The sequence below is a fragment of the Falco peregrinus genome, chromosome 3, assembly GCF_023634155.1.
Source record: "Falco peregrinus isolate bFalPer1 chromosome 3, bFalPer1.pri, whole genome shotgun sequence".
Taxonomy (NCBI): domain Eukaryota; kingdom Metazoa; phylum Chordata; class Aves; order Falconiformes; family Falconidae; genus Falco; species Falco peregrinus.
Window position 1 is genome coordinate 82,117,320 of NC_073723.1, and position 20,861 is coordinate 82,138,180.

General features: G+C 37.5%; 1 protein-coding gene across 3 annotated transcripts in view; it reads right to left on the minus strand.

Annotated features, from left to right (window-relative positions):
• The window catches only part of ABCA13 (ATP binding cassette subfamily A member 13), a 210,957-nt gene that overhangs the window by 172,702 nt on the left and 17,394 nt on the right, over positions 1-20,861 (minus strand). For 2 of the 3 annotated variants that reach the window (XM_055800568.1, XM_055800570.1), the window contains exons 4-15: positions 19,602-19,753; positions 18,707-18,735; positions 16,942-17,105; positions 14,008-14,123; positions 12,806-12,939; positions 10,888-11,052; positions 9,157-9,359; positions 7,993-8,120; positions 4,122-4,216; positions 3,704-3,880; positions 3,063-3,268; positions 1,368-1,507 (exon numbers count right to left, since the gene is read on the minus strand). In XM_055800568.1, the coding sequence (XP_055656543.1) occupies positions 1,368-1,507; positions 3,063-3,268; positions 3,704-3,880; positions 4,122-4,216; positions 7,993-8,120; positions 9,157-9,359; positions 10,888-11,052; positions 12,806-12,939; positions 14,008-14,123; positions 16,942-17,105; positions 18,707-18,735; positions 19,602-19,753 (1,709 nt within the window). The remainder of the gene's footprint in view (positions 1-1,367; positions 1,508-3,062; positions 3,269-3,703; positions 3,881-4,121; positions 4,217-7,992; positions 8,121-9,156; positions 9,360-10,887; positions 11,053-12,805; positions 12,940-14,007; positions 14,124-16,941; positions 17,106-18,706; positions 18,736-19,601; positions 19,754-20,861) is intronic. The other variant, XM_055800569.1, reaches the window with a different exon arrangement.

The following is a 20,861-nucleotide window of genomic DNA, read 5'->3' on the forward strand; positions in this document are numbered from 1 at the left end:
GCAATAAACATCAGCTCTACATAAGGCACACCTGTATTTTCCTTACAGAATTCCTTACAGAAAAATTCAAAAACAATTATTATAGAAAAAAAAGGAAATATAGCAGATACCTTGATAGAAGTTATATGAACTGCAGAACTAGTTCAAATAAGATTAGTTTTATTATACCAGAACACACTTAGTGCTATACTCAGCACTGAAATGAACTTTAATATTTCTTTTTCCTTGGAATTTCAGTAAAGAGAAAACAGTTCTGTGAAATTTGCTATTACTAACCAGATAACTGAAATATCTGGAACTGTAATAGATTATAAAACAAGCACAATCAATTCACATTCGAACAGTTTATTTCACTAGCACAGTTATTCAATTTTTAAAAATACTGCTTAATTTTGCATACATTCCATAGCTGCCCACTTACTGAACAGGTAATCAGCATATTTCTCATTAGCTCTACAGACAAAACGCGCCGGAGAGTGGGGGGGAAGTATGTTCAGAAAAAGAGATCTTTAGCAAGAACGAGATCTTTTTGAAATCCCAAGAATTAGCTAAAAACAAAAATCAGTAACCTAAATCCTTCAGAAGTTGGGAAAATAAGTGACCAAAAAATGTAAGAATTGGGAACATGGTGAGAATACTTAAAGGAAACACATAGGTGATATTGGGTGAGGTAATTTTTTAGAGTTATTTGGATAAGCCACATAGAGTTATTTGGATAAGAAGCCCTGCTTCTTAGCTCCACTGAAACGTTGAGAAGAGTAACACAAATATTTAATGAGCAAGAACTCTGAAATGCAAGATCTCCCATTCCTCAGCATAAAGCTGGTATTTCAAAGTTTCCCCCAAATAATGAAAAACTACTGTATATATGTATATATATATACATATATATATAAAACAAGAAAGTTAACAGCAGATGCGTCAGGACATCTAGAATATCACAGGACAACTGGCATGAAGGAAATCAAGCATGAAGTCCTTGTCTAATATGAAGCAAGCCTAGAAATACTTTACTGGATGACCAGATAGTCTGGTGTCCCATTTATATCCTGGACTTAAGAAGCTTTCCTGACAGAATACTACTGCAAAAGTAGATACCCCAACCTGGTTCAACCAGTTGGAATTTTCCCAATAGAAATGGACAATCAAAAAATTTTCCAGCTGGCACTAAAATCACAGCTATTTACCGGAGACAGGCTCTGTATATTAGAAATTTTCCTTGCTAATGATTCAGTCATCTGATGAATCCTAAGGCTGAAACAGGCTCACAGATGTAAAAAACATCACCATTTCCCTTTCTGAGGAAATCCATACTCTAAAACAGACAGGGAACCATAGCCTGTGCTGTACAGTAGTTCTTTCCTCACCTGACTGACCTTCTGTGGAGCCTGCTTCCTCATTCATGTATTGAGCTACCTTGCATGTCCAACTGACAAAAGTTGTTAAATCCTTCCAGTATGGGTTTCTCTCAAAAGCAAACAAAATTTCTTCAAGTGTACTATTAATTCTGAAATGACACAGAAAACAAGGTTACCATGGTTAAACCAGTGATTTCTTTCGAAGTAAATTACCTTGTGAACACATGCAGTTTCTCTGTAAATCTTTAGCTAAATTCTATTGCTAATTTATGCTTAGAGTGCCATTGATATACAGAAGAACTGAGGCAGGCAGGCTAATTGCAGAGTCCTTTGCTAAAGAAACAGTGGCATAGTTATTACATCACTGTAAGCATAACTAGACTTTACTACACAGGTCTGTGAACATTAAAAAAAGATAAATCTAAAAAGCCTTTTAAGAAACTTCCAAAAAAATGCTCTGATTCAAAAAGTAGCATTTTGAAATTGAAAAAAATTACTGAGAAATGCTTTCTCTTGTCCTGAAATACACCTCTGCATTAAAGAAAACGATTGCTTTCTCCCTGAAAAAAAAAAAAAAATCAAACAAAAAAACAACAAAACACCTCATATAAACACAGCACTGAGCTTTTCTTGCTCTCCAATGTTACCTAAACACAAGCCTCTATTCCTAAGGGCATTTGAGTTCTATCAGGTTTTTTGATGCTCAAAAAGGAGGAGATGTTAAACTAGTCCTCCTGGTTATTTCATAACCATTTACATACACCAAGGGAGGGAAGGCAATCAACCATAGACCAACAGCAAAAGGGCCAGGAAAAATGATATAAATTTTCTAATGTTCAAAATGTTATTAATATCTGTGGATTTAATCCCTACTGCCAACGCAGCTTGTGTAATTTCTGACAGATTCTTGAATGCTTAGACCTAATAGTTTTACTGCTTTAATAGCCAATGCTTCTGTCCATACACCTAAGTTTCTCATACACCTAAGTAATGTAGTTATCTTCTACACATGCTTAAATTGTGACCTAGGACATCTGTCCAGCATAAATGCAATTTCAATTAAACGCATTATGCTCATGCTTTACATTGCCAAGCAAGAATAATAAAATCCTATCCTATTTTAAAGCACTTTATCAATAAAGGAATTTGTCTCTAATATACTCTGATTTAACATTATTAAAGCTTGAAATCAGTAGAATTACTGAGTCATTGCAAATTACAATCAACTTAATAGAAAGATGGCAAAATAGAGAAACAGTGATCAGTTGATGTGTTCAGAAAGCAATCTGAGGCTGCAATACCCCTCCTAGTGCACTTCCTAGCTACCCTCTCTTTAATGTTTTCCTGTGTCTCCCAGGAGTCTTCCAGATCCAAGTTTCCAAGCATCCTGAGAAGCACAGTACCAGAGAGGTATAGGTATGTACCAGGAAGCAGGCTGAAAAGTAGCAGAAAATGCTTGGGTGTGAGAAGATAAAAAGGGAGAATAGACTTTTAGAATCCTAGATACCTGCCTATCCTCAGCCTGTTTCCACCCCTATGCTCCCAAATACCACTACTACTAAAAAAAAAAAAAAAAAAAAAAAAATCACCCTCTACCTTCCTGTTTGTGCTTATAAAAAATTGTTAACACTAGGTGGTAATCAAAAGAAAAAGCAGGGTACTAGTCAGGACCCTTATGTATTAGAAGGCATACAAGATACATACAGTGAAAAGAGCAGCTGTTCCTGACAAGAACTGAAATGGACACCCTCCTCAGATGGTGCCTCTGTGTTCAGCAATTGATTATTTTCACAGTAATAAGCATAATTTTCAGTTAGCTTCTCTTCTATTTCTTGCCATCCCAAATAACCATCCATTATGGAATCTGGCAGGCTCTGTTGTCCCTGAGTTACTTTTTGCAGAAGCAGGACCTTTCACAAGAAAGAAAGCAATATTTGAAACCAGTAAAAGGGAAATTCACCTGAGACTTTGGCCCTGCTTTTTAGATTTGTAATATTGATTATATTAAAAACCAACATAAAATGGATTAAATAAGCAGTCTTTCAAACCTTCTCAATTATTTTTTTTTTTTTTTTGAAGCCACAGCTACTTAACATGTCTAGAATGTCATAGCTACTCAAGAAACTCCGCAGGACCACTTATCCCTCGCTGCCAAGCACTTTATAATCAGTTTATTTAAATAATTATTTGCTACCCATCCACTTATTAACAGCAAATACTAAGTAGTAAGCTACAACCCCTGCTAATTTATTTTGTTTTGTAATAGTAATATAATTAAGGCACTGAAAGCTTTCAACATGAAAAAAAAAAAAACCAACAAAAAACCCCAAACCAGAAATACTTACAGATTCCTTTAGTGACTGGACCTGGGTACTTAGCCTGAAAGTCACCTCTGAGCCATTGCCAGGGCACATGTGTATTGCTAAAATGTCAATGTTGTCTGAGCTCTGTGGAAGTCTCAGGGTCTTCTCAAACATTGTAAGCATGTCATTGCATATATAGGAAGCATTACTCATAAACATCTAAAATTTAATGAATATACGGTCACTTTAAAAATGAACTTGGTGTGAAGGAACAGATTTAATTCACTCTCCATGTTAATTCTCACAATGAAATGTCAAAAGGCAAAAAAGTACAGAGTAAAGTTGGACCAAAACGCTGCTGAATAGCAAGTGAAATACTCAGCACATACTTTTTATCCCCTCAAAATAAGCCTTTGCAGCTTTATGCAAATTAATATACAAACATTAAATAACAACATACCTGGTTTAGCTCCACAAAGAGCTTTCTGATGTCTAGATGAACGAATCCATCTCTTTGGGCAAAGGGAATCAGTTTTTCCAGGCTATGCAGAGCTTCTGTAAGACATTTCCCCACACACCCCACATAAAGAAAATATTTAACCTACAGAGTAATTCAGAGACAGTATATTAGGAATCATCCTTCTAGGAAGGAAAATTGTGCATGACACGGTTTAAAAATACAGCAGTTACAGAGGCACGAAGGTTCCACTATGGTTTAGATGTCAACTCTGCCCAAAGCACTCCATCATTTTGCACAAAATATGCACACAGTTGCACTCTGCACTAAGAAGCAAAGACTACTTCCCCCCTGCACCACCACTAAGAAAGTTTGATCAAGACAAGGCAGAAAGAAGAGACCAGTCTTCTTACACCAGCAAAAGCATGACGCTATTCCCTTTCAGTTATATCAGAATAGCTCCAATTACTTCAGTGAGCTTTCATGATTTTCAGGAAAAGGAAATGAGGTCCTGTGTGGGCTTCTAGCTATTGAATGCTGTAAATAAACTTGGATTCTTTCCATATATAACTATTGATTTAGCCAGAAAATTCTTCTGAAATATGGAAAGAACTAATTCCTCAAGCTCCCAAGCAAAACTAATCTCCCCCTTCTCAAAAAAAAAAAAAGGCAACCACAGAAATGTTACCAGGTCATGTTAGGAAGCTGCCAAACCCAGCAGCCCTACAGAGGTGAGGCTGCAATAGCTCCATGCCCCCAGGTCCAACCAGCAGCAAGTCTGGACAGGTAGGCACACAAACTAACACATAAACAGTAAATGAACATGGCTGGCCACACAGATCACCTCGAACCAACGCACACAAACAGCACCAACAGCTTCACCCTGTTCACCTCCCTGGTTGGTCAACATGGTGGTCTGTTAGAGGGAATACAGTGTACACACAGTGTGGATCCACCACAGCAGCTGGGCTCAAATATACAGTCTGCCCAGCAGCTGCCCCTGGATCCCAGTCTCCCTCCCCATTGTTGGCACCTGGGCATACGAGCCCTTGAGGCTGCAGCCCTGCTCCAGTTTCTGATACAGATGAGCTTGCTCACACACAGAGTGGATCCCTGCAATAACTGCTCTCAGATACACAGGCCATCTAGCAGCTAGTCCTGGTCCCTCAGGTGCTTCACACATATGAGGTACGCAAACAGATCTCTGAGTCAATCCTCAGACCCATGGTCTCTCTGGTGTTTGCCTAAACCCCCTGGTCCCTCTCATAGCTGACGACTCCTCACTATCAAAGAAGCGCACACCTCCATAGCCCCCAGGTCACCTCACCCACCCTTCAGCCAGCCCAGCCTGCTATTCACTAGCAGCCACATACTGATATGCCCACCCTCACTCTAGTTTCTGGCACCACAGACACACAGGTCCCACCCCATTTGCTGGCACTTGATTTCACTCACTCCAGTTCTTCCAGGTGTTCCTATGGGCCCCTATACATCCCACGGTCTGACCTCAGTTGCTTCACACAGACCCACATACATATACACAGAATAGAGTCCTCACCCAGGGAAAGAGTTAGAAATTAAGTTTTAACAAGAAGGCAGGACAGCTTGCAGTGGTCAGGTGCAGGGCATGGCCAGGCAAGCATATTAACCAAGCAGCCTGTTTATATGTGAGCAGCCCCTTTCATCACCTTGTTTCTGTTTTCCTGTACTTGTTCCTCTCAAACCACCTAGATCACTTCCACTCCACCACTTTGGTTCCTCTTCCAAACCTCCCATACTAAGTGTGGTACAGTCCCAAACACTCTTTCCATGCTTCCCATGAGTCCCATACCCCTAGACAGTAAACCCCTCAGTCTGTAAAGTGACCCAGCCTTGTGACATGGTACTGTTTGGGAATCTCTCACTTGCCATTGTTCCTGTATGTTCCTTTGTGTGGGTGAATATGAGTATTTTACCACATAAACTGGCAGGGAAGATGCCCAGCTGTAATAAGTCAGTCTAACTCCACCACCATGAAGAAAGGAATAGTATATAGGCAAAATTGTGTAGCAGGCTTCAAAATCAACCCATCCTAAAAACAAGACTGCAGAAACTATCCTGAAGTTCCAGGGGTGTCTTGCAGGTTTGGGTGCAAATACATCAGGATTCAATAATACAACTAGTGGTAGCAATTCCGTGCAGCCATGGGCTATAAAACAAAACCCACAAGACAAAAATTACACCTTTTGGTCCAATGACCTTAACATGGAAGATAAACAATCAAATTTCATATTAAATATCTTAAAAGTGCATCTTTTGAAAATTATGTTGAAGGAGTACTTGTTTTCTCAAGAGATCTGCTCCCTGCTGTGCAGTCAGTCCTTATTCATTTTTAGAGGCTAAAGAGAATTTACAGTTTAGTTCAGTTAGCTGATACAACTAAAGGTTGTGTTGGATTCTATAATTTTTTTGCCTATCAACAAGAGAACTGCTCACTAAATTCCCAGAGTGATCAGCTATAAAGCCATTAAAGGCAAGGAGCATACATATGTCATACAACATAACCCAAGGAAAGTGGGTTTTGCTGTCATCACCGATGCTGTAATGTGACCTGCACAATCTTTACCCCTAGCAACGATGCACAGGACTAAAATACACAAAACTTGCACCACAGTCTGTGTCAGTTTCCAACAGTGATCTTCAAACAAGAAGGTTTTATTTGCAATCTGAAGACATCTGAGCTAGAAATCAAGAACAAAATTGCACAATTTCAGTGGCATCTTGGACAAAATTTGTACTTTTAATATATTTTCTTCTTTAGTGTAAAGCCATATAAAGTAATTCAAGACTATCAATGTCCCCAAAAAGACCAAAATGTTTTTCACACGCCTAATTACAACTAATACAAGTGTTCTTTCTATATATGCCCACATTATAATATTGCGGGTCTCCACTACAAGATTTCACAGGAAGATAACTTGTCGTGTCCCCCGTCCCCCCGTGTCGTGTGTGTCCCCCCCTTTTTTTTTTATTCTAGATGTGTGTGGACCTTGTAATATGATTGCTTTGCTGACCAGCTCCTGGGTACAATGGTGCTGGCATCACACAATCTGAGTCCTAGCACAATATGTAATGCTATAAATATATTCCAAACCTGAAAGTCATGATTGCTGAACCGACATATTTACAAGAACTTTATGGGAGCCACTTCATCTTGTTCAGTCAAACAGCTGAAAACAAATCCAGTTCTCCAGCTCTTTGTAAAATACACCTCCACTTGCCCCAAGTTCTTCAGTACTGTCCCCTGTCTTCTAGGAATGGCATCTTCCGCTTCCTTCACCATCAGACTAGCTTTGTGTCCAAAAGCATAGAGAGAAAAGAAACCTGCCTCTGTGCTTCACAGCCCTCAGTTAAACCCTTACTTTGCAATCAGAAAAGCCGTATGTCCAACTCAACATTTTGCTTCACTTGCAATGACCAGCCAGAAAAGTCAAGATGCATCTAAATCTAAGACTAAGACTTTTTGTTCACACATGCATGACTGATGGTGTGAGAAACTTCTCAGGCATTGATAATTTTAATTTTTATTAAGCAGGCTCTTTTTCTTGAGTTAGATCTTTAAACAACAGCCACAGAATCATACAACATCAGATAACATGCCTAAGGAAATAGTTTTTTCCTGATATGAGAAGTGAAAACAGGTATTATGTCGTGTTCTACTGTCACTACGAGAAGCAAAATTTTAGGAATTTAAAAGCTGCTGTAGATATCTAAGCGTGACATGTATTAAAGCCCAAATGCCTTCCTTGAGATAGGAATGTTATCCATTTCCCATGGATATTCCGTGGAAGCCATTTGAGTGCCAGTAATGAATAACCACCATGCACAGCTTTACCTTCAGTGAAGTACAAATACTGCACTATTACATTCCTTATAGCTCCATCTACCAGAAGCAATCTCTTTGTAACAGGCCATTGAGGTACATCATGAAGTACAGACTGCATTCTCTCCAGATGCATGATTCTGCAATCAGAAGAGATAGAGCACAGAAACATCGTGTACTACAAACAAAAAGGTAAAGTTGATGACAAATTATGAGGCTTTTTTGTTGTGCAGTCACTATATCATCTACTTTGCAGTTTCTTACAACAGCAGTATAGTAGTTTCCTTTTTAAAAAAAGGAACTGAATGCCAAAATGTACTCTAAATTATTGAACAATTTGACTGCAGTCTCTTAACAGTGGATAATGGATTGTATCTTTCAGATTTATCCTCAGATGTTGATTTGTATAGTGTGGATCACATCTGCTCCAATGAAGGAGAGTTTTTGATATGAACAAGTAGAGCCATTACAAGCAATGCCAAATTGAGACCAACATTATAACTCCCAGAAGCAATGCAAGTCATCCGATGTGCAGTTAGAAAGAGGGAAGTATCAATCAGTTCCCGTGCTCTGCCACGGACTTCATGAGGCTCTGCCAACTCATACAAACATTAACTCCCTGTACCTACAACTTTCAAGTCCTGTGTAGAACCTTCCAGTTCATTTTTAACGAGTCCTTTTGGTTTTTTTATACATGGGGAAACAGAGCTCTTAAAACACTTTACTTTGCAAAAATCACCCAGAACAGTTGTCTTGATTTTATTTTAAAACATATGCTTTGAATCAGAATACCTGAAATTAAAACACAGTCAATCTTTACAAACTTGTCCTGAAATGAGAATTAAGTAATTTCCAAAGTTGCAACAAAATAGATTTCTACTAGATCAGTGACCAACTGCTAAAAGAATAACTATACTGTACAGGGAGATTGAGACTGCTTCATTCTGAACAAGTGCAGAATGTATGGCTATATCTTCATATAAACTGCTTACGTTTGCATTAAGCGATAAGCCAAATGGGCAACTTGAAATTCTAAGAAATTTTCAATTACAGAATAAAAAATAAAAACACAAAAGAGACAAAAATCAGAAATCAGTTAAAGGTAATGTGAAAAATAAATGTACAAGCTGATCCGAACTTTGTAAGACAACTTGCAGAAAGGTAAGTGTAGCTTACAGATCGTGAGATGCAGTATATCCTTCAGAAAAGTAAGCATCCGACTTCTCATTCCATTGCTGGATCAGGGTATTTATCTCCAAAAAAAGTTTCTTGGCTTGCCCGTCATCTAGAAACTGAGACATTAAGTCAGCTATGATTCTTTCAAATTCCAAAAGGACTTTCTGAGAGAGCCTGCTGCTGCTGAACCATTGCTCAAATACCTGGCAGATTGAATGCAAAACAGAAAGCACCTTTTTAGAGAATCATTATTTATTCAATATACAGAATTTGAATGTCTTTAAAAAAAAAATGACAGCAAAATTTCTCCCTAACAATGTGTCTAGACTCTGAAATGACTGGCCTTACAAGAGCTGATTTTCAATATTTTGGACTAACTTGCAAGTTGCAACATAACATGCCATATGATACAGAGAGCTAATGTCCTGTGCTGTGCTGTCCTTGCCCAAAGACCCAGGAATGGTAAAAAGATGGCCTAAGACTGAAACCAGCCAAAAGCAGACCTCCTCCACTGTCAATTACTTTGGCTTGCTTTCCCTTACAGGACTTCTGCCTACACTACCAACATAATGAAAGGCAGCAGCCTCAACATTTTTGGGGTCCCATTACACAAAAAGATGGAGAAGGAGCCCGTATGCTTCTATTGTGTAGACTAGAATAAGGGATACAGAGGCCTGGCCAAACCTATTGCTGTCCTTTCCACGAACATTACATTATTTTTTTTTTTTAATGCCAAGTGGTTCTAACATTTTTTACTGTTAAGAGATACCCTGTTCACCAAGGGAATTCCCAGTGGTCAGCAGTACTTCAAGTTGCCATTATAAGGGTGTCAGGTCTTGTGGAAAGTTTTAAAATCATGGCTGAAGTTATTACTGGATTTTCCTACAGCTACAATAAAATCAGTGCATTCATTTTGGCAATCGCATTAAATTATTACTTCAAGCCATCATACATCAGTGAAACCTTTATCAAGATAGAAATCAAAGGCTACATTTCTGAGGAAATACACGATAAGCTTTACATGCTTTCTTTAGATGATATTACAAACATCTCCAGAGAAGCTCAATGCACAACTGATTATTTTTTTTTTAATGGGAAAAAAACCCTCACCAACCATATTTCAGTGGAAAAACAAACACCAGCATTAGGGCAGCTAGGAAAGTGTTTTCCTTCAGAAACACCTGAATGGTTTATCCTTTTCTCCATGCAACTACACATATGTCATCATAGAGACTGCATGCCAAGCTCTTCTTCCAGAGCAGAAATTTAAGATACTGTGCTGGAGTTTTACTGTCATCATTTCAACATGCTTCAACCACTATTGCCAAAGATAGTGGAGGGGAATTAAAAATAAACAAATTATACAATATATCAGTGGAGGCCTGTAGTCTGCTTTCAGTTTTGCCCAAAATTCAGGCTCAGACGGGGACAGTAAATAAATAGGTCTTCCTTCTGTCAGGCCTCTGCAATGCACTATATTTGACTATATTCCCTATTAGATTTCAAACCTGTATTTGAGTTAATGAGAAAATCTGATGAAGTGGACATGTGGTGATAGATTATACTTCTACTGTAACAATTCTTTAAAAGGATTACTTTGTCTTATTAGCAAGATGAAAAAAAATCACAACAATAATATTTAATAGACAACTCAGATCTTTTAACTGAGTTACTGTTGACAGTCTACATGCAAACATTATGAATTTAATCTATTAACTTATTAAAGTGTACCTGTGCATAAAGTCTGAGCTTGCTGACAGCACGAACAAGATACAATTTGGCCTCATGCCATGCAGAAATACAGTCCTCTTCATTATTCTCTTTGTTTGCTTCATCTTCTATCACAGTGGATAGAGCAGAGCACACAAACTGCTCCAGTGTCTCTCCTGTGGGAATCTGGCAGGGACATAAGAAATTAATGAGTATCTCAAAAGAGCTGTTGAGTGTTATCTCTGCTATCAACTTACTTATCTGGTGAAAAAAAAAGTATCACATAGCTTCCTTTGGTGAGAACAAAACCCATTTAATCCAGCCTTATATTCTGAGTGCTTCTTCAAAGAACTCCACGTGCAGAGTGCTGTCTGTTTAAAATACCAGTGGCCCCATTAGGGTGCTCAAACAGCAGGCAGAATGATGAGGCTTGTATATGCAAGGAATTTTCACCATGTGTCTGCACCAGTGTTGCTACTTCTATAGTCATTTGCATGCTGATGCTGAACTAACTTGACAATGATACAATGCACCCACACTAGAATAAATATATCAAAGCAACTTCACAAGTATAAAAAATACTGATGTAAAAAGTATTCAGTAGAATGATACATTTCAACCAAGGATTACATGCAGACTAGTTTTAAATTGAAGTTGGCAGGTTTCATCAGTGTGGCCATAACACCAGATTTTTTTCCTCATACCCCGACTTCCAAATTCCATGTTGAAAAATTTATTATTCCAAATCATACAAATATTAAAGCATACAAAAATAATTCAGCATATTTTAATTCTCCCTATTAATATTTTTCTGAGACCCTTTACATCTTAACTCCTTTCAATTGTGACTAGAAAATTTAAGCAGATGTTTTAACACAAAACAAGCAGGGACACTACATACAGAATTGAAGTGCTCAGAACAGGTATTGTCCAGGCTTTCATATTTCCTTTCATACCTTTTAATGGTCTCCAGTGCCTTAACACAAGCACACAATATCAAGATATTAAACAGCTAACAAGTGAGTTCCCTGGGATTACATAGCCAACCATAGCTACCAGGCTGCAATCAAATTCAGTTCAGTTGATCAAACTGGCCATCACTGATCTTTCATTAAAATGCTTCAACTTTTGAGTCAAGGGGTTTTTTATAATTTATCTCTTTGTGTAAATCAGCTATTTTCATTACAAGCTTTTCTGGAGTACAACTTTAGACTGTAGCTGTCAAAGAACAAACATATTTCAGATAAATACCAACATGTTCTATTCAAAAACTGTGGACTTCAGTAGAAATGTGGAAGACGTTTCAAGTTTTCTGCAGTTCAAAGCAGATCATCCTAACAGATCACTTTCGTCTAGAAGACAGGTTAGAAAGCGCTCTCTGAGAAAAGAGATTTCCTTCAAAATTTGACACATCACTGGTATATTTGAATAGCTCCACTGAGACAATTCATCAGTCAAGTATATTCATATCAAGACTGCACTGCTGAGAAGAAAGAACTCTTGATGTGTTTTAATTTATGGACAGAAGAGACAAGCATTCTTTGTCTAACATACCAGATGAAAAATGTTACCTGCCAAATTAATCCAGGCAGCTTCAAATCTAGGACTTAGTTTAAAAACTTAGTGGAGAAAACACCAGAATTCTCTACAGGACCGGATAATAAGCTCAGGACTTTGCCATGCTCAATGGTGACTTCAGAGCAGCATAAATTCACTAATGTACACAGCAAGACCTATCAGGATCTTCATGTGCAGAAATTTCAGCTGAAGCTAAATACATTTATTTTGATGGGAATGAATCCAGAATATTTAGCAGTCTTGTAGCTGTTTCACAAATCTAAACTGTAACTGAAGCTTTCATAAGACATAAAAACATCCCTTGAGGATATAAGTCAAAACAAAGATAAAAGGAGGATGCTGAAATTTTCAAGTGATTTACCTTTGTTAATTGTGCTGTATAACTTAGCAGCTTCTCAACATGAAGATCATCAAAACCAAACCTGGATTTGAGTTCTGCTCTCACAGCATGTGGATTCCACAAGGCATCCCTGAGAGAAAGATTATACTGAAAACCTGAAAGAAAGAAAAACTTCTGTTTATATCACCCCTGCATTTTGTTCATTCTGTTTCTTGATGATTCATACTTGGTGAGAAACAAGTACCATGTTTCTAGTTTTTTTTGGGGTGTGGGAACACCTGTGTACCTAAACACCAATTTCACTAAGATAAAATCCATGATTGCAATAGTAGTATGGCAAGGTCATAACAATGGTGAGATTCCCCTGCAGAGCCATTGCCAGCAGGGTGGCATTCTGACCTGTGTGTCTAATTCTGCATGTAGACAGCAAATATGTGTGTATGGGCTGGATATGAATCATTGCTGAGAGGGAGAACACCAGGAGAATACCAGAAGACCCAGGGAATTCAAGTCCAGCTTCTGTGTAAGGGCTCCAACACACACCTTTGTACCACTTCAGTCTTCATTTTGACAGGTGAAATGGGATTTAGACTGCATATAATTCTTAGCCTGACCTTCCGTGCAGAGCAGACAGCTGCACCTAGAATCTAATCATGTGCCACCAGACAGTTTGCCAATGAAACATGTTCCTGACCTTTTCTTGAGGAATTGTCCTGGGGCCAGCCTACTTTCTCCAATTAAACTCATCTCCCATACTCAAGTAGCAGATGGGGAAACATAGCCCTTCAGCAGAATTTACGATAACAGAAGAAAGAAGCTTGAAGGAAAACAGCCATAATGCTTACCAAGTATATCCAAAACAAGAGGCTATACTTCTATAAAATGGAAGAAATTGTCCTTTGTAGTGATTTAGTCTCTCCAAAATTCACCACTGAAAGATCACTCTAAACTCTATATATTAGACCAACATGCTTTGCTTATCAAAGTTTCTGATGAAATTTAGTTATTAGCATTTAAAAAACATCAGGTTTAAAACTTTAAGCTAAACCTAAAAACATTTAAAAAAAAAAAAATCAGTAAAGAAATAGGTTAGCACTACAGCAATTTATGTCAACTCTTAGAGCTTTTACATTAGGAATTTGGCAGAAGCTCAGTTACTGCTATCACATATTCCCAGCATGCCTACAAAGTACTTCAAAGAAAGCCTGAAGCAAATTCTTTACCTTCTAAGCTACTATCCTGTACCAATGCAGCAGTTAGATTCAGTGCTTTTTTCACCACTTCATAGAAATTTTGGCCCAATGGCATCATAGCTAAATCCTTCAATGATGGTAAGGTACTGAAAGTGAAACATAAGCCAAAAATCAAGCTTCCTATACACCCAGAAAAACTGAAAGGGCCTGGTGGAAAAAGATGACATTCAAGCAATTGCACATTAAAATAGTTGGTTATATTGTTGAAAAATTAACATTTTTTCAAATTAGACTTTTCATGAAAAAAACCACAAGTTGAGATTTTACAGTTAGTGTTTCACTCAGTTTTCATTAAGGAAATGTCTCGTAAAAGGACCAATGTTCTTTTAAACAAACAAAAAAAAACACCAAAACAAAAACAAAAAAAGAGAGAGAGAAAAAGAGTTCAAAGTGAGAGCAAAACCACCACAAGCATTATCCCAGTTATCCCCATAACAAGGCAGGGTGGACACAAAATACTTACATTTTACTTTCAGTCTGCAGGGAAAAAAAGAACCTTTAAAGCAACAGAACAGTTATTCTCACAACAAACTAAACAAAACATATTTCAGAACGCATTGATAAAAATATATCTATTGAACTTCTTACAAGTCCCAGTCACCTTCACTGTGAAACAAACTTCCTTGCTTATGTAGTTGTAAATTAATAAAGCTTATGTCAAATTTACCAGTTATTTCCTATATTCTTTTTATGGTATGCAAATAAGAAACTCATTTTGTTAGAGTGGATCAGCAATCTCCAACACGAGAGGAAGAAAAAACAAAACAAAAAACCCCAACATCATTTAACTTCACCAAGTAGATGTGAAAAGTCTCTTTTAAGTACCTCAGAGACACAGCAAGCATGGTACGGCCCAGGAAGTGGGGGAAGTTGTAAATTTGGGTACCTTTCTGCTGACTAAATTCTACCCGAGACACGACCTCTAGAAATGTATGTTAGTAATACAAAGCTAGTCCAGAAGAGAGTATTGTTTTTGTGGTTTGCTTGCTAAATTGATTATGGCAAATTTGGTCATCGAGGGGCATCAAAGTCTTATAAAAAAATCAAAGCCCAAACATAAACATCTGAGTGCGCCCTTATTAGTTCTCTTGTGCGTTGAAACCTAGCTGGCAACTAAGCACCTACACAGCTGTTCATTCATTCCCTTCTCCCATAAGACAGGAAAAAAATAAAAGGCAGGTGAGGACTTATGGATCAAAACAATAACAGTTTAATACAGGGGTCCTCAAACTACAGCCCGTGGGCTGGATACAGCCTCCCAGGGTCCTCAATCCGGCCCCCAGTATTTACAGAACCCCCCCGCCCCGCCCCCCCACCGGGGGTTGGGGGGGAAACCAAGCTGCCGCAGATGGCTGCCTGCCACTTCATCCGCGTGCCGGCCCCCTGGTTAAACAGTTTGAGGACCCCTGGTAACAGGTAAAGGAAAAGTTGTGCATGCAAATGAAACATAACAAGGAATTTATTCACGACTTCCCATCAATAGGCAGATGCCCAGCCACTTCCTGGAAAGCAGGGCTCAGTATGTGTAACAGTTATGTGGGAGGAAAAACACCATAACCATGAACACCCTCCACTTTTTTATTTCCCTTCTCCCTCTATCTGTGCTATAGGCTCAGGGTAGAGAAACCACTGCTGAGATTATATTAACAGATTAATAATGTGACCCAGCACAGCAGCCAGTAGTTGCTGTTGTCTTTGTTTACCACTGCTGAAGAAGAAAACAATAACCATAACTTTATAATCAAGTTCCTGTTTTACCTCAGGAACATTCAGACTCAGTTTGCAAATCTTTCAGAAAAGACCTTCGCTTTTGAAATTAAGTACTATGAGCACAGCTAATACAGCTTTGCATGTTAATAGTTCAGAAAACTAGCTGGAATAAGGTTACAAATTACTCGGGCATAAAGGAGAAAAAAAGATTTTAAAAAAATCTAGGCCCAACACAGTTGCAATCCATGTTGTCATCAAAGGAGACTTATTTCCCAGTTTAAAAAAAAAAAAATGCAATCATATAATTCATATCTTTTTTATTGGGAAAAAGGTGGTGGAATGCTAAAGGGTGACAGATCAGCACAGTAATTTCCATTTAAAGTCTTTGAGCCTCTGCCTCCTTGTAGGGTAAGGCTGGTGAAGTTCATGGCCAGTCTTGCACAGGCAGCTGGATTCAGTGGCTTCTTCTAGCCTTATAAATATGTTAATTGACTACAATGACAATTACCTATCAACATACTACAGCCAACTGCCTACTCTGGCAAATATATTCCTGACTTTTTCCTAACAATCCCCTTATTTTACTGGAAATTCCTGTAGATAATTGTCTTAGTCTGTGCTTTTGATACCAGGTCTTCCTCTGAATCTAGCTGTCCTTTACCTGAGGCAGAAAACCTTCATATTCAGAATACACTCTGGGTTTTTTCTTACTGCTTCACTTCTTGCAAGACAGCAACTAATTTTGATAACCAGAGGCTTGAGAAACAAAATAGAGTAATTTTCCTGATATTGTCTAGGTGCTACATACATATTAAATTGATTAGAATCCAAACTATCATTTTCTTAAATTCATATATAAATATTCTGTCTTTCAAAGACTCCCAAAGCACATTACAAAGTTCAAAGCCCAATTATGTGATGGGATAGCCTTTGCTAACACAAAGCTACTTCTTGGACACTCCTAAAGAATCTCTGCTGAGTTTGACAGAGATGAAAAATACAGTTAATGAAGGAATCAGAATGACTTAAAACTCCTACTACGCTTCTATAAAAGCGGAATCTGATAAACCAAAGAAAATTTCAGCCTGTTTACACTGATAAGGATGCTTATTTTATTAAATAGCCAGTGAGAAGAACAAGAATTGCAGGTAAAATATTTAAACTGAGCACTTTTAAGAATGTAAAAGTACTTACTTTTGAATAACTTTTAGAAACTGTGCTACAGCAGCTAACTCATCTTCTGTATAAAAGTTATCCAATTCAAGGTAAGGGAGTGAATGCAGAAAGTTCCAGAAATATGGTTGCTTGTACAGGCTTTCTGCTCTAGAAATCATTTCCTCCACTTCATTCAAATCCATCTTTATGTGAAGAAAACATTTACACAAAACACTTCCATTAACAGGATAAAGAGGTAGTAGGTGCCTGTTATTTCCCCTACCCCAGCCTTCTTGAATTTTAAATGCATAGAAATGCATCTCTAGCTTTGGTATTTCACCACATTATTTTGGTGGTACTTTGAACTTATGACAGCTTTGTTTCAGATGCCTTTCCCTACTATGATGGAAAATGGATCTAGGAAAAAAGTTAATCAATCTCTACTCAGAAGGGTAACTCTTTGCCAAAAAGAAGAATTATCTTTGAGATCTCAAACACAAGGAGCTCTTTAGCCCTCTAATGAATTTCTAAGTCTAGGGTATAAAGACCCGGGGACTGCCAGGGACATGCGATTCTTGCCTCACAGCTCCTTATGGAGTGTGGGGGGGGCTGTGAAATAACAATTTATAAGAACGGCTCTTGAACTGACTAGGGTAAAAATCACTCTTTTATAGAACTACACTACCAGATGCCTACACAAAACATAGGTTCTATCACACTTGTTTATTATGCAGTCTTTGTTTCTCTAAATTTATGTTTCACTAGAGGTCTTTTGGATAATAGTAACATGAGCATGGTTTATACAAAAAGAAGCTTGTGTATACAAGCTCTGTTACCAATAATGATAGGCTGCTTTCAACTGTTTTCTTAATATTTGTAATTACATTATTATTATTTTATATTCCATTTCTGAAATGAAATTTCTTATTGATACAGGTCCATTCAATCAAGCATCATGAGCAATTTAAAAGTGTTACTATAAAAATGATATCTAATTTCAAGTTATAAAATGGAAACCTAAGTTCCATGAAGTAGCAGTTACAATCAACCAAATATGGAGAAAAATAATTTTAAACTATTTTTAAAGTGAAAACAGTCATCTGTGAAAGTTACAAAACTAGCGGTAATGGAGATCCACTACTGCGCCCATTCAGCCTTCCTTTTTCTGTTGAGAACAAAGGGTGAAAGAACTAATGCGTTAGGGACAGCATAAAGACCAAACTCATGTCACACAAACTGCCAAACAGATTCTGGAAGGAATCATGTTACTTCTTGCATATTTGTCTTCCTACACCCCTGCTTGAGTCTGCTTGCCATATCACAAATTCAAATTCAAAGTAACCTCACCCAAGCAAAGGGCTCATCTTTTCAATCTCACTGCAGTTCTTTTTTAAGTTTTGGGTTGCCTTTTTTTTTTGGTGGGGGTTGTTGATTTGTTTGTTGGGTTTTTTTTTTTAATGGTAAGTACACACTAGAGTTCCTTGCAAGACATTTTGTAATATGATTTTATACAGCTAGACAAAGTCTAGTGGATGGACTTTGAAATTGCTCCTAATGAACAACTAGCTTTCAAATAGCTGTGGATATTAGCTATTAACAACCTGGACTGGTTTAAATCAGTAATCTAGAAACCAGTGAACCTCTATCAAATTTACAAAACAATTTTTTACCTCAACAGCACACCAATTTTGTTTTTTAAAGATAGTTTACTATAACTTGATAGGTTACAAATTTCTGACCATTATAATAAAGATGCCTCAATATCCAGAACTGTAATTTAGCAATAGACTGTAAAAATACTTACAGTAAGAAAAGTGGTGATGTTATGGAGCCCTGTAAAATCAAATATTTTTCTTTACAGAGATGCATTATTAAATTCAGAATAATCAATTTTATAAGCAATAACAAGTAGTGCACAAAGGGCATTTCTACAGGAGTAAAGGCATGTGAAACAACAAATAACCTAGAAAGTGATCCAAATGATTTTCTGGGCTTTCTGATACTTTTACTATTGTAACAAAAATAATTTAAAAGAAATTGTTTACCATTCACTTCTCAGTGTGGCAAAAGAAACACTACATGAATGTACTAGCTCCCAAACAGCCATGAAAATGACTGTTTCACCTAAATCTTTATATTTGAAAACTCAGCCAGAAAGGCAGGGTAGTAGTAATATGCCTTAAATGTCCACCTGCTACAGAAGCAAGGCTGTGCAGTATGGGTGGGAACAGAGCAGAAACAATAGACATTGGTTTTTGAAGTCTCACTTTTTTATTGAGAGAGTGACTTGTTTGCTAAAGGTCACCAGGTGTGAGCTACTGAGATTTTTCCATCCCTATACTCTCCAGTACAACAGAAAAACCTGGGGAGAAAGACTTGAAGCCTGATAAATTACTTCTGAATGCATGCTAGACCAAGTAACCACGTGCTTAGATTATTAATCCTTAGCTTTAAACCTTTCCCCTCCCAGTACTTTTTTAACTACCAAGTAGGAAAACAAGGGCACAGTTTTAGAAATCTAACTTTTTTTTCTGATAATTTTATGGCAGCCACAGTAATAGTAATCATAAAAGTAGGGTTTTTTCAGATTAACTAAAATTTTAGTTTGTTCATTTTATTTTTAAGAGTGTTCCTTTGTTTGATGGTTTATCACTACCTGATAGACAAATCAATTCATTATTAGAAAGATCACAGTTTACCTGAGAACTTTGAAGTTTCCTCCCATAGCTTTTCCAGAGCCATCGCTTTCTCTGTGGTCTCAATAAATCCCTTTGCAAGTTCTTCTACCTCTTTCATGAAGTCTAGATCAGGTCCTGTGAATCTCTCTGGACCACTTCGGATGCCTGCAGTACTTTTTTACAGAAAGAAATGGAACAGAGGATGTAATTACAAACTGGAAGCAAGTTTTAAGCTTTTTTAGCTGAAATTTTAGCTGAAAAATGTGTATATACTCACAGCAGTATTCTGATTTTTTTTTAAATTATTACACATTTACACAACTTTCATTTAGTTAAATTCATTAGCGTGAAAGTTGCAGCTTTAAGTCTCAAAACCTCAGGAAAGAGAGCAGTTTAAAAATTCTGAGCTGGAGCCACTCACCTACACCAGTAAAACAATTCTGGCAACAGCCAAAGACAGACACATTCAAAGAAGTCTTTGGTGTTTCTGAACACACTTAACTTTTCTCCCCTGGTTTATCATGAGTCCAAGTCATAGTTCTTTGATAGCCTGTACCCTGAAGTTCAAGTTTTCCTGTTGCAGGTAAGGCAACACACTGCAACCAGAACAGGTAAGTTGGTCAATGTCACCAAATACAGGTTAAGTCCCTCTTTCTGGGCCCTGAAGAAAGTTGGCATTTCCTTTTTAGTTAGTTTACTAAGCAACAGAACTATGATAACAATTCCACCACCTTAGCAAAAAAATGCCCACACTAACAAACACGCACATTCCACTTGACATGCTCCCCAAGGCACCCTTCTACTTGAAAAGTGAGAATGGCATCTCTGGCTACACATTTTTGCCCTATGCTGACTCACACACTTTCAGTGTCCATTGTAAGGAAACCCTATACAGTTTGTATTTGAGCTACGACAACTTGTTTTTTCAAATACACACAGAATCTATAAAAATAATGTCTAATTATCACTACTGGCTTTCCTCTGATTTTAGCTTACAGCTAAAGTTTGTTATCACTATTATCTCTATCGTACTACCATCTGGTGGTTACTCGACAGCACAACAATTTTCTAACAATAAAATAAAATCAGAAGTCAAAGAGTCATTTAAACATTACTTTACAGGACAAAATTACTTAGACTCTCCTAAGGCACCATAAACAATGGAATAATCATCTTTAGCATGTCATTAGGCAGTTGAATTCTGGTTTATGTTATAGGAAGTTCAAAGGATCTTAAAGTGAAATCTTGTGCAGCAAAAACATTGCTATTTTTCATTATAGG